Source organism: Ranitomeya variabilis, chromosome 2 (genome assembly GCF_051348905.1).
Source record: "Ranitomeya variabilis isolate aRanVar5 chromosome 2, aRanVar5.hap1, whole genome shotgun sequence".
In the NCBI taxonomy this organism is placed as follows: domain Eukaryota; kingdom Metazoa; phylum Chordata; class Amphibia; order Anura; family Dendrobatidae; genus Ranitomeya; species Ranitomeya variabilis.
In genome coordinates, this window is record NC_135233.1 from 388,171,449 (window position 1) to 388,189,555 (window position 18,107).

General features: G+C 46.2%; 1 protein-coding gene across 1 annotated transcript; it reads left to right on the top strand.

Moving 5' to 3' along the window:
* Nucleotides 1-6,125: 6,125 nt before the first annotated feature.
* Nucleotides 6,126-16,951, top strand: GPR174 (G protein-coupled receptor 174). The gene is made up of 2 exons (XM_077292576.1): nt 6,126-6,276; nt 14,405-16,951. Exon 2 carries the CDS (start codon nt 14,670-14,672, stop codon nt 15,669-15,671), a length of 1,002 nt encoding a protein of 333 aa, XP_077148691.1. The 5' UTR covers nt 6,126-6,276; nt 14,405-14,669; the 3' UTR covers nt 15,672-16,951.
* Nucleotides 16,952-18,107: the final 1,156 nt, after the last annotated feature.

Below are 18,107 nucleotides of genomic sequence, written 5' to 3' on the forward strand. Positions count from 1 at the left end.
ACACAGGATAGGATTAGATACACAGCTCAGCAGACAGTACCACACAGGATAGGATTAGATACACAGCTGAGCAGTCAGTATCACACAGGAGAGGATTAGATACACAGCTCAGCAGTCAGTATCACACAGGATAGGATTGGATACACAGCTCAGCAGTCAGTATCACACAGGATAGGATTGGATACACAGCTCAGCAGACAGTAACACACAGGAGAGGATTAGATACACAGCTCAGCAGTCAGTATCACACAGGGGAGGATTAGATACACAGCTCAGCACTCAGTATCACACAGGAGAGGATTGAATACACAGCTCAGCAGACAGTATCACACAGGAGAGGATTAGATACACGGCTCAGCAGTCAGTATCACACAGGAGAGGATTAGATACACAGCTCAGCAGTCAGTATCACACAGGAGAGGATTAGATACACAGCTCAGCAGTCAGTATCACACAGGAGAGGATTGGATACACAGCTCAGCAGTCAGTATCACACAGGAGAGGATTAGATACACGGCTCAGCAGACAGTATTACACAGGATGGGATTAGATACACAGCTCAGCAGACAGTATCACACAGGAGAGGATTAGATACACAGCTCAGCAGTCGGTATCACACAGGATAGGATTAGATACACGGCTCAGCAGTCAGTATCACACAGGAGAGGATTAGATACACAGCTCAGCTGTCAGTAGCTGTCAGTATCACAGGATAGGATTAGATACACGGCTCACCAGACAGTACCACACAGGAAAGGATTAGATACACAGCCCAGCAGACAGAAACACACAGGATAGGATTAGATACACGGCTCAGCAGACAGTATCACACAGGATAGGATTAGATACACAGCTCAGCAGTCAGTATCACACAGGATAGGATTAGATACACGGCTCAGCAGTCAGTATCACACAGGATAGGATTAGATACACGGCTCAGAAGACAGTATCACACAGGATAGGATTAGATACACAGCTCAGCAGTCAGTATCACAGAGGAGAGGATTAGATACATGGCTCAGCAGTTAGTGTCACACATGATAGGATTAGATGCACAGCTAAGCGGTCAGTATCACACAGGAGAGGATTAGATACACAGCTCAGAAGACAGTATCACACAGGATAGGATTAGATACACAGCTCAGCAGACAGTATCACACAGGAGAGGTTTAGATACACAGCTCAGCAGACAGTATCACACAGGAGAGGATTAGATACACAGCTCAGCAGACAGTATCACACAGGAGAGGATTCGATACACAGCTGAGCAGACAGTATCACACAGGATAGGATTAGATACACAGCTCAGCAGACAGTATCACACAGGATAGGATTAGATACACAGCTCAACAGACAGTATCACACAGGATATGGTTAGATACACAGCTAAGTAGACAGAATCACACAGAGGATTAGATACACGGCTCAGCAGTCAGTATCACACAGGATAGGATTAGATACACGGCTCAGCAGACAGTATCACACAGGATAGGATTAGATACACAGCTCAGCAGTCAGTATCACACAGGATAGGATTAGATACACAGTTCAGCAGTCAGTATCACACAGGATAGGATTAGATACACAGCTCAGCAGACATTATCACACAGGAGAGGATTAGATACACAGCTCAGCAGACAGTATCACACAAGAGAGGATTAGATACACAGCTCAGCAGACAGTATCACACAGGAGAGGAGTAGATACACCGCTCAGCAGACAGTATCACACAGGATAGAATTAGATACACGGCTCAGCAGACAGTATCACAAAGGATAGGATTAGATACACGGCTCAGAAGACAGTATCACACAGGATAGGATTAGATACGCAGCTCAGCAGACAGTATCACACAGGAGAGGATTAGATACACAGCTCAGCAGACAGTACCACACAGGATTGGATTAGATACACAGCTCAGCAGACAGTATCACACAGGAGAGGATTAGATACACAGCTCAGCAGACAGTATCACACAGGATAGGATTAGATACACAGCTCAGCAGACAGTATCACACAGGAGAGGACTAGATACACAGCTCAGCAGACAGTACCACACAGGATAGGATTAGATACACAGCTCAGCAGACAGTACCACACAGGATAGGATTAGATACACAGCTCAGCAGACAGTATCACACAGGAAAGGATTAGACACACAGCTCAGCAGACAGTATCACACAGGAGAGGTTTAGATACACAGCTCAGCAGACAGTATCACAGGAGAGGATTACATACACGGCTTAGCAGACAGTATCACACAGGATAGGATTAGATACGCAGCTCAGAAGACAGTATCACACAGGATAGGATTAGATACACAGCTGAGCAGTCAGTATCACACAGGATAGGATTAGATACGCAGCTCAGCAGACAGTATCACACAGGATAGGATTAGATACACGGCTCAGCAGACAGTATCACACAGAAGAGGGTTAGATACACAGCTCAGCAGTCAGTATCACACATGAGAGGAATAGATACTCGGCTCAGCAGACAGTATCACACGGGAGAGGATTAGATACACAGCTCAGCAGACAGTACCACACAGGATAGGATTAGATACACAGCTCGGAAGACAGTATCACACAGGATAGGATTAGACACACAGCACAGCAGACAGTATCACACAGGAGAGGATTAGACACACAGCACAGCAGACAGTATCACACAGGAGAGGATTAGATACACAGCTCAGCAGTCAGTATCACACAGGATAGGATTAGATACACAGCTCAGAAGACAGTATCACACAGGAGAGGATTAGACACACGGCTCAGCAGACAGTATCACACAGGAGAGGATTAGATACACAGCTCAGCAGACAGTATCACACAGGATAGGATTAGATATATGGCTCAGCAGACAGTATCACACAGGAGAGGATTAGATACACGGCTCAGCAGACAGTATCACACATGATATGATTAGATACACGGCTCAGCAGACAGTACCACACAGGATAGGATTAGATACACAGCTGAGCAGTCAGTATCACACAGGAGAGGATTAGATACACAGCTCAGCAGTCAGTATCACACAGGATAGGATTGGATACACAGCTCAGCAGTCAGTATCACACAGGATAGGATTGGATACACAGCTCAGCAGACAGTAACACACAGGAGAGGATTAGATACACAGCTCAGCAGTCAGTATCACACAGGGGAGGATTAGATACACAGCTCAGCACTCAGTATCACACAGGAGAGGATTGGATACACAGCTCAGCAGACAGTATCACACAGGAGAGGATTAGATACACGGCTCAGCAGTCAGTATCACACAGGAGAGGATTAGATACACAGCTCAGCAGTCAGTATCACACAGGAGAGGATTAGATACACAGCTCAGCAGTCAGTATCACACAGGAGAGGATTGGATACACAGCTCAGCAGTCAGTATCACACAGGAGAGGATTAGATACACGGCTCAGCAGACAGTATCACACAGGAGAGGATTAGATACACAGCTCAGGAGACAGTATCACACAGGAGAGGATTAGATACACGGCTCAGTAGTCAGTATCACACGGGAGAGGATTAGATACATGGCTCAGCAGTCAGTATCACACAGGATAGGATTAGATACATGGCTCAGCAGTCAGAATCACACAGGAGAGGATTGGATACACAGCTCAGAAGACAGTATCACACAGGAGAGGATTAGACACACGGCTCAGCAGACAGTATCACACAGGAGAGGATTAGATACACAGCTCAGCAGACAGTATCACACAGGATAGGATTAGATATATGGCTCAGCAGACAGTATCACACAGGAGAGGAATAGATACACAGCTCAGCAGACAGTATCACACAGGAGAGGTTTAGATACACAGCTCAGCAGACAGTATCACACAGGAGAGGTTTAGATACACAGCTCAGCAGACAGTATCACAGGAGAGGATTACATACACGGCTTAGCAGACAGTATCACACAGGATAGGATTAGATACGCAGCTCAGAAGACAGTATCACACAGGATAGGATTAGATACACAGCTCAGCAGTCAGTATCACACAGGATAGGATTAGATACGCAGCTCAGCAGACAGTATCACACAGGAGAGGATTAGATACACAGCTCAGCAGACAGTACCACACAGGATTGGATTAGATACACAGCTCAGCAGACAGTATCACACAGGAGAGGATTAGATACACAGCTCAGCAGACAGTATCACACAGGATAGGATTAGATACACAGCTCAGCAGACAGTATCACACAAGAGAGGACTAGATACACAGCTCAGCAGACAGTACCACACAGGATAGGATTAGATACACAGCTCAGCAGACAGTACCACACAGGATAGGATTAGATACACAGCTCAGCAGACAGTATCACACAGGAAAGGATTAGACACACAGCTCAGCAGACAGTATCACACAGGAGAGGTTTAGATACACAGCTCAGCAGACAGTATCACAGGAGAGGATTACATACACGGCTTAGCAGACAGTATCACACAGGATAGGATTAGATACGCAGCTCAGAAGACAGTATCACACAGGATAGGATTGGATACACAGCTCAGCAGTCAGTATCACACAGGATAGGATTAGATACGCAGCTCAGCAGACAGTATCACACAGGATAGGATTAGATACATGGCTCAGCAGACAGTATCACACAGGAGAGGATTACATACACAGCTCAGCAGACAGTATCACACAGGAGAGGATTAGATACACAGCTCAGCAGACAGTACCACACAGGATAGGGTTAGATACACAGCTCAGCAGACAGTATCACACAGGAGAGGATTAGATACACGGCTCAGCAGACAGTACCACACAGGATAGGATTAGATACACAGCTCAGCAGTCAGTATCACACAGGATAGGATTAGATACGCAGCTCAGCAGACAGTATCACACAGGATAGGATTAGATACACGGCTCAGCAGTCAGTATCACACAGGAGAGGATTACATACACAGCTCAGCAGACAGTACCACACAGGATAGGGTTAGATACACAGCTCAGCAGACAGTATCACACAGGAGAGGATTAGATACACGGCTCAGCAGACAGTACCACACAGGATAGGATTAGATACACAGCTCAGCAGACAGTATCACACAGGAGAGGTTTAGATACACAGCTCAGCAGACAGTATCACACAGGATAGGATTAGATACACAGCTCAGCAGACAGTATCACACAGGAGAGGACTAGATACACAGCTCAGCAGACAGTACCACACAGGATAGGATTAGATACACAGCTCAGCAGACAGTACCACACAGGATAGGATTAGATACACAGCTCAGCAGACAGTATCACACAGGAAAGGATTAGACACACAGCTCAGCAGACAGTATCACACAGGAGAGGTTTAGATACACAGCTCAGCAGACAGTATCACAGGAGAGGATTACATACACGGCTTAGCAGACAGTATCACACAGGATAGGATTAGATACGCAGCTCAGAAGACAGTATCACACAGGATAGGATTAGATACACAGCTGAGCAGTCAGTATCACACAGGATAGGATTAGATACGCAGCTCAGCAGACAGTATCACACAGGATAGGATTAGATACACGGCTCAGCAGACAGTATCACACAGAAGAGGGTTAGATACACAGCTCAGCAGTCAGTATCACACATGAGAGGAATAGATACTCGGCTCAGCAGACAGTATCACACAGGATAGGATTAGATACACAGCTCAGCAGACAGTATCACACAGGAGAGGATTAGACACACAGCACAGCAGACAGTATCACACAGGAGAGGATTAGATACACAGCTCAGCAGTCAGTATCACACAGGATAGGATTAGATACACAGCTCAGAAGACAGTATCACACAGGAGAGGATTAGACACACGGCTCAGCAGACAGTATCACACAGGAGAGGATTAGATACACAGCTCAGCAGACAGTACCACACAGGATAGGATTAGATACACAGCTCAGCAGTCAGTATCACACAGGAGAGGATTAGATACACGGGAAGCTCCTATCACACACAGGCTTTGTTCACACTGAGTCTCTTCAAGCGTTTGGTGGGCAGATACTGAGCTGTTGTAAATCCTCCACAAAAACCTGACGTTTCCGCTCCGGTGTGCACAGAGCCCGCGCCCCGCCCTCTCCTCAGTGTCAGTGCTCGCTGCTCCGCTGTGCATCTGACGGGAGTTGTAGTCTCTCCCTGGTCTCAGTGAGGGGCTTTCTGCGTGTGACCACCCGACCTCGGCTGTGAGCAAGTGTGGAGTGAAAGAAGGGACGTCCGGAGCATCACCGGGAGCGGAGCCGCCGTCACAGGTGGGACCTTCCGCTATTCATCACCGGGGCTTGTAGCTCGGGGGTCGGCGGTTCTGGGTTTGAGTTTGTCTCGTTTTTTTTAATGAAGATGATTTTCTGTTTGCCCCTCGCTCCCGCCCCACAATGTCTGACAGTGCTTGGTGCCACCGTGCTTTACACTGCAGCTAGCAGCTCTCCTGGCTTCTCTGTCCACGGCAAATTTTTCCAGAAGTTCTGCAGTGTGTTCATTACAAACAGCCAGTATTCACCAGGTTATTACAGCAGACTGTCCCCTTATATTCCCCAGATTACAGGTTATTACAGCAGAGTGACCCTTATATTCCGCAGATTACAGGTTATTACAGCAGAGTACCCCCTTATATTCCCCAGATTACAGGTTATTACAGCAGAGTGCCCCCTTATATTCCCCAGATTACAGGTTATTACAGCAGAGTGCCCCCTTATATTCTCCAGATTACTGGATATTACAGCAGAGTGCCCCCTTATATTCCCCAGATTACAGGTTATTACAGCAGACTGTCCCCTTATATTCCCCAGATTACAGGTTATTACAGCAGAGTGCCCCCTTATATTCTCCGGATTACAGTTTATTACAGCAGAGTGCCCCCTTATATTCTCCAGGTTACAGGTTATTACAGCAGAGTGCCCCCTTATATTCCCCAGATTACTGGATATTACAGCAGAGTGCCCCCTTATATTCCCCAGATTGCAGGTTATTACAGCAGAGTGCCCCCTTATATTCTCCGGATTACAGTTTATTACAGCAGAGTGCCCCCTTATATTCTCCAGGTTACAGGTTATTACAGCAGAGTGCCCCCTTATATTCCCCAGATTACTGGATATTACAGCAGAGTGCCCCCTTATATTCTCCAGGTTACAGGTTATTACAGCAGAGTGCCCCCTTATATTCCCCAGATTACAGGTTATTACAGCAGAGTGCCCCCTTATATTCCCCACATTATAGGTTATTATAGCAGAGTGCCCCCTTATATTCACCACTCACCAGGTTATTACAGCAGACTGTCCCCTTATATTCCCCACATTACAGGTTATTATAGCAGAGTGTCCCCTTATATTCTCCAGATTACAGTTTATTACAGCAGAGTGCCCCTTATATTCCCCAGATTACAGGTTATTACAGCAGAGTGCCCCCTTATATTCTCCGGATTACAGGTTATTACAGCAGAGTGCCCCCTTATATTCTCCAGGTTACAGGTTATTACAGCAGAGTGCCCCCTTATATTCCCCAGATTGCAGGTTATTACAGCAGAGTGCCCCCTTATATTCCCCAGATTACAGTTTATTACAGCAGAGTGCCCCCTTATATTCTCCAGGTTACAGGTTATTACAGCAGAGTGCCCCCTTATATTCACCACTCACCAGGTTATTACAGCAGAGTGTCCCCTTATATTCCCCAGATTACAGGTTATTACAGCAGAGTGCCCCCTTATATTCTCCGGATTACAGGTTATTACAGCAGAGTGCCCCCTTATATTCCCCAGATTACAGGTTATTACAGCAGAGTGCCCCCTTATATTCCCCAGATTACAGGTTATTACAGCAGAGTGCCCCCTTATATTCCCCAGATTACAGGTTATTACAGCAGAGTGCCCCTTATATTCCCCAGATTACAGGTTATTACAGCAGAGTGACCCTTATATTCCCCAGATTACAGGTTATTACAGCAGAGTACCCCCTTATATTCCCCAGATTACAGGTTATTACAGCAGAGTGCCCCCTTATATTCCCCAGATTACAGGTTATTACAGCAGAGTGCCCCCTTATATTCCCCAGATTACAGGTTATTACAGCAGAGTGCCCCCTTATATTCCCCAGATTACAGTTTATTACAGCAGAGTGCCCCCTTATATTCTCCAGGTTACAGGTTATTACAGCAGAGTGCCCCCTTATATTCACCACTCACCAGGTTATTACAGCAGAGTGTCCCCTTATATTCCCCAGATTACAGGTTATTACAGCAGAGTGCCCCCTTATATTCTCCGGATTACAGGTTATTACAGCAGAGTGCCCCCTTATATTCCCCAGATTACAGGTTATTACAGCAGAGTGCCCCCTTATATTCCCCAGATTACAGGTTATTACAGCAGAGTGCCCCCTTATATTCCCCAGATTACAGGTTATTACAGCAGAGTGCCCCTTATATTCCCCAGATTACAGGTTATTACAGCAGAGTGACCCTTATATTCCCCAGATTACAGGTTATTACAGCAGAGTACCCCCTTATATTCCCCAGATTACAGGTTATTACAGCAGAGTGCCCCCTTATATTCCCCAGATTACAGGTTTTTACAGCAGAGTGCCCCCTTATATTCCCCAGATTACAGGTTATTACAGCAGAGTGCCCCCTTATATTCCCCAGATTACAGTTTATTACAGCAGAGTGCCCCCTTATATTCTCCAGGTTACAGGTTATTACAGCAGAGTGCCCCCTTATATTCACCACTCACCAGGTTATTACAGCAGAGTGTCCCCTTATATTCCCCAGATTACAGGTTATTACAGCAGAGTGCCCCCTTATATTCTCCGGATTACAGGTTATTACAGCAGAGTGCCCCCTTATATTCCCCAGATTACAGGTTATTACAGCAGAGTGCCCCCTTATATTCCCCAGATTACAGGTTATTACAGCAGAGTGCCCCCTTATATTCCCCAGATTACAGGTTATTACAGCAGAGTGCCCCCTTATATTCTCCGGATTACAGGTTATTACAGCAGAGTGCCCCCTTATATTCCCCAGATTACAGGTTATTACAGCAGAGTGCCCCCTTATATTCCCCAGATTACAGGTTATTACAGCAGAGTGCCCCCTTATATTCCCCAGATTACAGGTTATTACAGCAGAGTGCCCCTTATATTCCCCAGATTACAGGTTATTACAGCAGAGTGCCCCTTATATTCCCCAGATTACAGGTTATTACAGCAGAGTGCCCCCTTATATTCCCCAGATTACAGGTTATTACAGCAGAGTGCCCCCTTATATTCCCCAGATTACAGGTTATTACAGCAGAGTGCCCCCTTATATTCCCCAGATTACAGGTTATTACAGCAGAGTGCCCCTTATATTCCCCAGATTACAGGTTATTACAGCAGAGTGCCCCTTATATTCCCCAGATTACAGGTTATTACAGCAGAGTACCCCCTTATATTCCCCAGATTACAGATTATTACGGCAGAGTGCCCCTTATATTCTCCGGATTACAGGTTATTACAGCAGAGTGCCCCTTATATTCCCCACATTATAGGTTATTATAGCAGAGTGTCCCCTTATATTCCCCATATTACAGGTTATTACAGCAGAGTGCCCCCTTATATTCCCCACATTATAGGTTATTATAGCAGAGTGTCCCCTTATATTCCCCAGATTACAGGTTATTACAGCAGAGTGCCCCCTTATATTCTCCAGGTTACAGGTTATTACAGCAGAGTGCCCCTTATATTCCCCAGATTACAGTTTATTACAGCAGAGTGCCCCCTTATATTCTCCAGGTTACAGGTTATTACAGCAGAGTGCCCCTTATATTCCCCACATTATAGGTTATTATAGCAGTGTCCCCTTATATTCCCCAGATTACAGGTTATTACAGTAGAGTGCCCCCTTATATTCCCCAGATTACAGGTTATTACAGCAGAGTGCCCCCTTATATGCCCCAGATTACAGATTATTACACCATAGTGCCCCCTTATATTCCCCAGATTACAGGTTATTACAGCAGAGTGCCCCCTTATATTCCCCAGATTACAGGTTATTACAGCAGAGTGCCCCCTTATATTCTCCAGGTTACAGGTTATTACAGCAGAGTGCCCCTTATATTCCCCAGTTTACAGGTTATTACAGCAGAGTGCCCCTTATATTCCCCAGATTACAGGTTATTACAGCAGAGTACCCCCTTATATTCCCCAGATTACAGATTATTACAGCAGAGTGCCCCTTATATTCCCCAGATTACAGGTTATTACAGCAGAGTGCCCCCTTATATGCCCCAGATTACAGATTATTACACCATAGTGCCCCCTTATATTCCCCAGATTACAGGTTATTACAGCAGAGTGCCCCCTTATATTCCCCAGATTACAGGTTATTACAGCAGAGTGCCCCCTTATATTCTCCAGGTTACAGGTTATTACAGCAGAGTGCCCCTTATATTCCCCAGATTACAGGTTATTACAGCAGAGTGCCCCCTTATATTCCCCAGATTACAGATTATTACAGCAGAGTGCCCCTTATATTCCCCAGATTACAGGTTATTACAGCAGAGTGCCCCCTTATATTCCCCAGATTACAGGTTATTACAGCAGAGTGCCCCTTATATTCTCCAGATTACAGGTTATTACAGCAGAGTGCCCCCTTATATTCTCCAGGTTACAGGTTATTACAGCAGAGTGCCCCTTATATTCCCCAGATTACAGGTTATTACAGCAGAGTGCCCCTTATATTCCCCACATTATAGGTTATTATAGCAGAGTGTCCCCTTATATTCCCCAGATTACAGGTTATTACAGCAGAGTGCCCCCTTATATTCCCCAGATTACAGGTTATTACAGCAGAGTGCCCCCTTATATGCCCCAGATTACAGATTATTACACCATAGTTCCCCCTTTATATTCCCCAGATTACAGGTTATTACAGCAGAGTGCCCCCTTATATTCCCCAGATTACAGGTTATTACAGCAGAGTTCCCCCTTATATTCTCCAGGTTACAGGTTATTACAGCAGAGTGCCCCTTATATTCCCCAGTTTACAGGTTATTACAGCAGAGTGCCCCTTATATTCCCCAGATTACAGGTTATTACAGCAGAGTACCCCCTTATATTCCCCAGATTACAGATTATTACAGCAGAGTGCCCCTTATATTCTCCGGATTACAGGTTATTACAGCAGAGTGCCCCTTTATATTCCCCACATTATAGGTTATTATAGCAGAGTGTCCCCTTATATTCCCCATATTACAGGTTATTACAGCAGAGTGCCCCCTTATGTTCCCCACATTACAGGTTATTATAGCAGAGTGTCCCCTTATATTCTCCAGATTACAGTTTATTACAGCAGAGTGCCCCTTATATTCCCCAGATTACAGGTTATTACAGCAGAGTGCCCCCTTATATTCCCCACATTATAGGTTATTATAGCAGAGTGTCCCCTTATATTCCCCAGATTACAGGTTATTACAGCAGAGTGCCCCCTTATATTCTCCAGGTTACAGGTTATTACAGCAGAGTGCCCCTTATATTCTCCAGATTACAGGTTATTACAGCAGAGTGCCCCCTTATATTCCCCAGATTGCAGGTTATTACAGCAGAGTGCCCCCTTATATTCCCCAGATTACAGGTTATTACACCAGAGTGCCCCCTTATATTCTCCAGGTTACAGGTTATTACAGCAGAGTGCCCCCTTATATTCTCCAGATTGCAGGTTATTACAGCAGAGTGCCCCCTTATATGCCCCAGATTACAGGTTATTACAGCAGAGTGCCCCCTTATATTCCCCAGATTACAGGTTATTACAGCAGAGTGCCCCCTTATATTCCCCAGATTACAGGTTATTACAGCAGAGTGCCCCCTTATATTCCCCAGATTACAGGTTATTACAGCAGAGTGCCCCCTTATATTCTCCAGGTTACAGGTTATTACAGCAGAGTGCCCCTTATATTCCCCAGATTACAGGTTATTACAGCAGAGTGCCCCCTTATATTCTCCAGGTTACAGGTTATTACAGCAGAGTGCCCCTTATATTCCCCAGATTACAGGTTATTACAGCAGAGTGCCCCCTTATATTCTCCAGGTTACAGGTTATTACAGCAGAGTGCCCCTTATATTCCCCAGATTACAGGTTATTACAGCAGAGTGCCCCTTATATTCCCCAGATTACAGGTTATTACAGCAGAGTACCGCCTTATATTCCCCAGATTACAGATTATTACAGCAGAGTGCCCCTTATATTCTCCGGATTACAGGTTATTACAACAGAGTGCCCCCTTATATTCCTCAGATTACAGGTTATTACAGCAGAGTGCCCCCTGTAAATCGATGCTTTGGGGGCTGCACTCGACCACCTGTGATGAGAATATTCGGGGGCAGCTATTGGGGGTGCAGTCATGTGACTTTTGCCTCCGGCGTTTCTTCTCCGTGCTGTGATGCCATTACTATGACGGCAGGTGCCGGATTATCAGACGTCTCCGTCCGCACCGACCCCGGTAGTGGGGTCACTATCAGACACTGGGTTGGGGGTTCTCATTGGAGACGTCATGTGAGAAGAATCAGAAAATTTCCTACTTAGAAGTAATAGAGGAAGCATTGCCTGCGGGCGGAGAGGGGCCCGGGTCCCTGCTGCCAGCGCTCCTCGCTCATTAACCCTTTCTACTTGAGGAGGCGGGGTGCTCATTTATACACTCGCAGAATCTACATCTGAAACCCCATCCTTACCTAATAGTTCTCACAGCTGTGGGTTTGTTACAATGTGTCCATGCGAGTAATACCGGACGCTGTGCTCCTGTGGTTACTTTGTAAAAGGTGAGAAATGAACACAGGCAAGGTTACCTGTCATTCTCTGCCATTGTGTGACTAGTATTCTGCTATTTCACCAGTTTCCCCTCTACAGGATCTGTCGCTAATCAGTTGTCTCTGAGCTGATGTGAGGAGACTGATTGCTATGATGTCTACCATACACAGCACACACAGACTTGAGGATATTGTACAACAGTACTGAGCAGCATAGCTTGGAATCCAACACTGGGGTGAGATAAACCACTAGAAAACAATGGCATTAAGTACTTTATACAGCAGGACTAAGCTGTACAGCTAGGAATCAGAAGAGAAATTAGATAAAACACTTACTAGAAACAGCAGCATGGGGGTGTTATAAAGCACTACTGAGCAGTGTAACTGTGAATCTAGCACTGAAATGAAATAAAATACCTACTAGAAAACAGCCCATGTATGACATTGTAGAGCATTACTGAGCAGTGTAGCTGTGAATTCAGCTCTAGGATTAAATAAAGCACTTAACAGAAAGGAGCAGCATTGAGAGCATTATATAATAATATTTATTTATATAGCGCCAACATATTCTGCAGCGCTTTACAATTCAAATGCATGTCATAAGTAAGAACGTTAAAGACAATACAATAATTAAAGCAAAGATAGTGACGACCCTGCTCGTAAGAGCTTACAGTCTACAGTGAGGTGGGGGAGACACAATGTACTGGTGTGTATTTACAGTGATGGTCCAGCCATCCTTCCTGAGGAATGGGGGTAGAGAAAGGCTGGATGAGGTTGTCACCAGCCAGTGTTTGCAGTGCTTTTGGGTGCCGTGGAGTTTGATGGAGAGCTATGTTCAAAAAAAGAGAATGATATATATATATATATATATATATATATATATATATATATATATATATATAAATAAAGGAGTTCGATTAGACAGCAGCACTGAACTAATTAGCCGTGAATCCAGTTTTGAAATGAGATTAAACACTTACAAGAAAGCAGAAGTAGGTATTTATATAGCAGTACTGTGCACTGTGGCTGTATTCCAGCTGCAGGGTGAGATGAACACTCACTAGAAACAATGTATAGAGGACATTATACAACAGTACTGAGCAGTGTAGCTGTGAGGGGTGAGATAAACCCCTAGAAGACAGCAGCATGAAATACATTATATAGTAGTATTGAGAAGTGTAGCTAGGAATCCAAAAGAGAGATTAGATAAAACACTTACTAGAAAACAGCATATGTATTAAATTATAGAGCAGTACTGAGCAGTGTAACTGAGAATCCAGCACTGATATGAAGTAAAACACCAGAGAGCAGCATGGAGAGCATTATACAGCAATACTGAACTGTGTAGCTGTGAATCAGTCTTGGGGTGAGATAAAACACTTACTGGAAAGCAGAAGAATGGAGGACATTATACCACAGTACTGAGCAGTGTAGCTGTGAGTTCAGCACTAGGGTGAGATAAAACACTAACTACAGCAGTAGTATCTCTCTCCTCTCCATCTGAGCCATTTGTGTAGAGTTGCTTGAAGGGTCTTGACCGTGTTCGTTGCTTTTGGTGTCACACCCATTCGTTATTATCTAAGCCATGACCCCTGTGTTTTCTCTGTTCCAGGTCCGTGTGTGCAGTCACCATGAAGCTCGTCACTTATGGCGGCACCGCGGTTCTCGCTGGATAATCGGCATTAGGGCGAATCCCGTGAGGATGAATCCAACAGAAGTGGGAGGAATAGGACTATAACACCCTTGGAATTGGCGATGCAATGTGGACGCAATGCGGCGAATCCGGGGACCTGATCTTCGACCATGACCTCCGAGGTATCGGAGAGCTGAGCCTGTGGCGTTAACCCCTGCTCTCCCGGATCCCAGCGCAGGGGAAGATGCCTACTGGCAGCAACCTTACAGACGGCTGCGGGGAGGAGCAGCGCTTCCTGGATTACCTGTACGCCATCACCTACACCGTCATCTTCATCCCGGGGCTGATCGGGAACGTCCTGGCGCTCTGGTTCTTCCACGTGTACAAGAAGGAGACAAAGCGCGCGGTCATCTTCATGATTAACCTCGCCATCGCTGACCTGCTGCAGGTCCTGTCGCTGCCGCTGCGGATATTTTACTACCTGAACAAGTCCTGGCCGTTCGGCCGCTTCCTCTGCATGTTCTGCTTCTACCTGAAGTACGTGAACATGTACGCCAGCATCTTCTTCCTGGTGTGCATCAGCGTCCGCCGCTTCATGTACCTCATCTACCCCTTCAGCTTCACCGGACGGAAGCGGCAGTGTGACGTTTACCTCAGCTTCGCCGGCTGGATCCTCGTCTGCGTCACCTGCCTCGCGTTTCCGCTGTTACGGATCGGGAACGTGACGCGCGGAGCCGGCGGTGAGGACAAATGCTTCGTGGACCTCCCTCTGCTGGACATCGGGCTCGCCAGCTCCATCGTGACGGTGACCGCGGCCGAGCTCCTCGGTTTCGTCACTCCGCTTCTCACCATCGTGTTCTGCACCTGGAGGACGGTGACGTCGCTGCGGGAGCCGCACGCCGCTTCTCGCGACCTCGGGGAGAAGAGGAAGGCACTGAAGATGATCCTGACCTGTGCCGGAGTCTTCCTCGTCTGCTTCGCTCCTTATCACTTCAGCTTCCCGCTACATTTCCTGGCCAAAGCCAAGAAGATCGCGTCGTGCTCGCAGCGGAGGGTCATCCTCACCCTGCACCCCGTGGCGCTGTGCCTGGCCAGTATGAACTGCTGCCTGGATCCCGTCATCTACTACTTCACCACCGACGAGTTCCGGAGGAGACTGTCCCGGCAGGACCTGGTGGACGGCACCGAGCTGCAGATCTTCTGCACCAAAGACTTGATGGATCAGGACGGCCTCAGGTCCAGCTGACAACGGCGGGAGCGTCAGCAGGCGACACGATGTACGAGGTGTCAGGGGACCTCGAGATAAACCCCGTCCTCATACCATCTGGCCATCTGAGGCTGTGGCTACTACAATCCCCACCAGTTCCTACAGAGCAGATAAGAGGCTATGGTCCGTACGAGACAATGGTAGATTTACGCTAAAATGAGCCACCGTGTACGAGTCCTCCACCCTCCGATGTGAGTGACGAGAGGCAGCCATTTCCAGGGACACCTCTGATCCTTGTAAGATGATCATTACTGTGAATGGTGGACATCTGTGACTCCTCCCCTGAGGAGCCGCACATCGTATTGTACCACCCCCGTGGGATCCAGGTCCAGAAAATTCATGATTAAATCTGATCCTGGGAAAGCTGGATGACTTATTATATGGTCACTCCCCTGCCCCCGACTCTAGAGCGGAAATCACAGCTTCCGTATCACATGTCTCCCCTCCTCCACAGTCATGACACCTGACAACCGAGGCAGAACCCGTGGAGGAGCAGTGATGGAAGAGGTGTCACAATGTAAAGGAAAAAAGGCTATATGGGGCAAAGATGGGGACATATAGGAAGTGAGGCCTGACGTAGCAGGGACATATAGGGATGTATAAAGGACTTTTAGGGGACGTGTAAAGGAGAATGTACGAGGGGCATACGGGGGATGAATAAGGGGACATATGGGGATATATGAGGGCGGTATGGAGGGCATTTTAGAGGAGCATGGGATAAATGAGGGGCATATGGGGATATATGAGGGGAGCATGGGGGACATATGAGGGCTGTACGGGGACATATTTAGTGGGGTTATGAGGAAAGTATGAGGGACACATAGTGGAAGCAGGGTGGCTGCATCGGGGACAGATGAAGGACACATGGGGCTGGGAGAGGCGCATGAAGGGGGTTATGAGCGACATTTGGGAAAGTGGAAATATGGGGGTTATGAAGGGTGTAGGAGATCTATTAGGCGCATAAAGAGTGGATTGGAGATTTTGATCCAGTGACTGGAGACAGATGGGGCATGTGTGAGGTGGGCAGGAGATCTGCGGTGTACGAGGGGTGTATTTTATATATGGGGGCTGTATGGGGTCACATCCGCACTGTACGGGGATATGTGTCAGATCTGGATCTCTGCTCCGCATTTATGGACACAGAATTGTCATTTTACTTCTGTTTTTTCTCTGTGGAGGAGTCATATTTTCTATTTTCCCGATGGGAAAGACGATTCTTTATTTATTTGTATATTTTTCTATTAAAATTGACATTTATATTCTGTAATGTTCATATTGTTATAAAATAGTCATGATGAGGAGAAACCAGATATATATATACTCAGTCACATCATGTCTGTAGTCACATCCAGAGCTGCACTCACTACTCATGTGTCTTCTGTTACAGTAAACAATTCCACACGATATGAAGAAACTCAGGATCAGTAATGTAATGTACAGTATGTACACAGTGACTGCACCAGCAGAATAGTGAGTGCAGCTCTGGGGTATAATACAGGATGTAACTCAGGATCAGTAATGTAATGTATGTACACAGTGACTGCGCCAGCAGAATAGTGAGTGCAGCTCTGGGGTATAATACAGGATGTAACTCAGGATCAGTAATGTAATGTATGTACACAGTGACTGCACCAGCAGAATAGTGAGTGCAGCTCTGGGGTATAATACAGGATGTAACTCAGGATCAGTAATGTAATGTATGTACACAGCGACTGCACCAGCAGAATAGTGAGTGCAGCTCTGGAGTATAATACAGGATGTAACTCAGGATATGTAATGTATGTACACAGTGACTGCACCAGCAGAATAGTGAGTGCAGCTCTGGGGTATAACACAGGATGTAACTCAGGATCAGTAATGTAATGTATGTACACAGCGACTGCACCTGCAGAATAGTGAGTGCAGCTCTGGAGTATAATACAGGATGTAACTCAGGATCAGTAATGTAATGTATGTACACAGTGACTGCACCAGCAGAATAGTGAGTGCAGCTCTGGAGTATAATACAGGATGTAACTCAGGATATGTAATGTATGTACACAGTGAATGCACCAGCAGAATAGTGAGTGCAGCTCTGGGGTATAACACAGGAGGTAACTCAGGATCAGTAATGTAATGTATGTACACAGTGACTGCACCAGCAGAATAGTGAGTGCAGCTCTGGAGTATAATACAGGATGTAACTCAGGATATGTAATGTATGTACACAGTGAATGCACCAGCAGAATAGTGAGTGCAGCTCTGGGGTATAACACAGGAGGTAACTCAGGATCAGTAATGTAATGTATGTACACAGTGACTGCACCAGCAGAATAGTGAGTGCAGCTCTGGAGTATAATACAGGATGTAACTCAGGATCAGTAATGTAATGTATGTACACAGCGACTGCACCAGCAGAATAGTGAGTGCAGCTCT

Bases quoted from the DNA above. Each gene is read 5' to 3' on its own strand.
- GPR174 (XM_077292576.1), top strand. From the start codon at position 14,670: ATGCCTACTGGCAGCAACCTTACAGACGGCTGCGGGGAGGAGCAGCGC.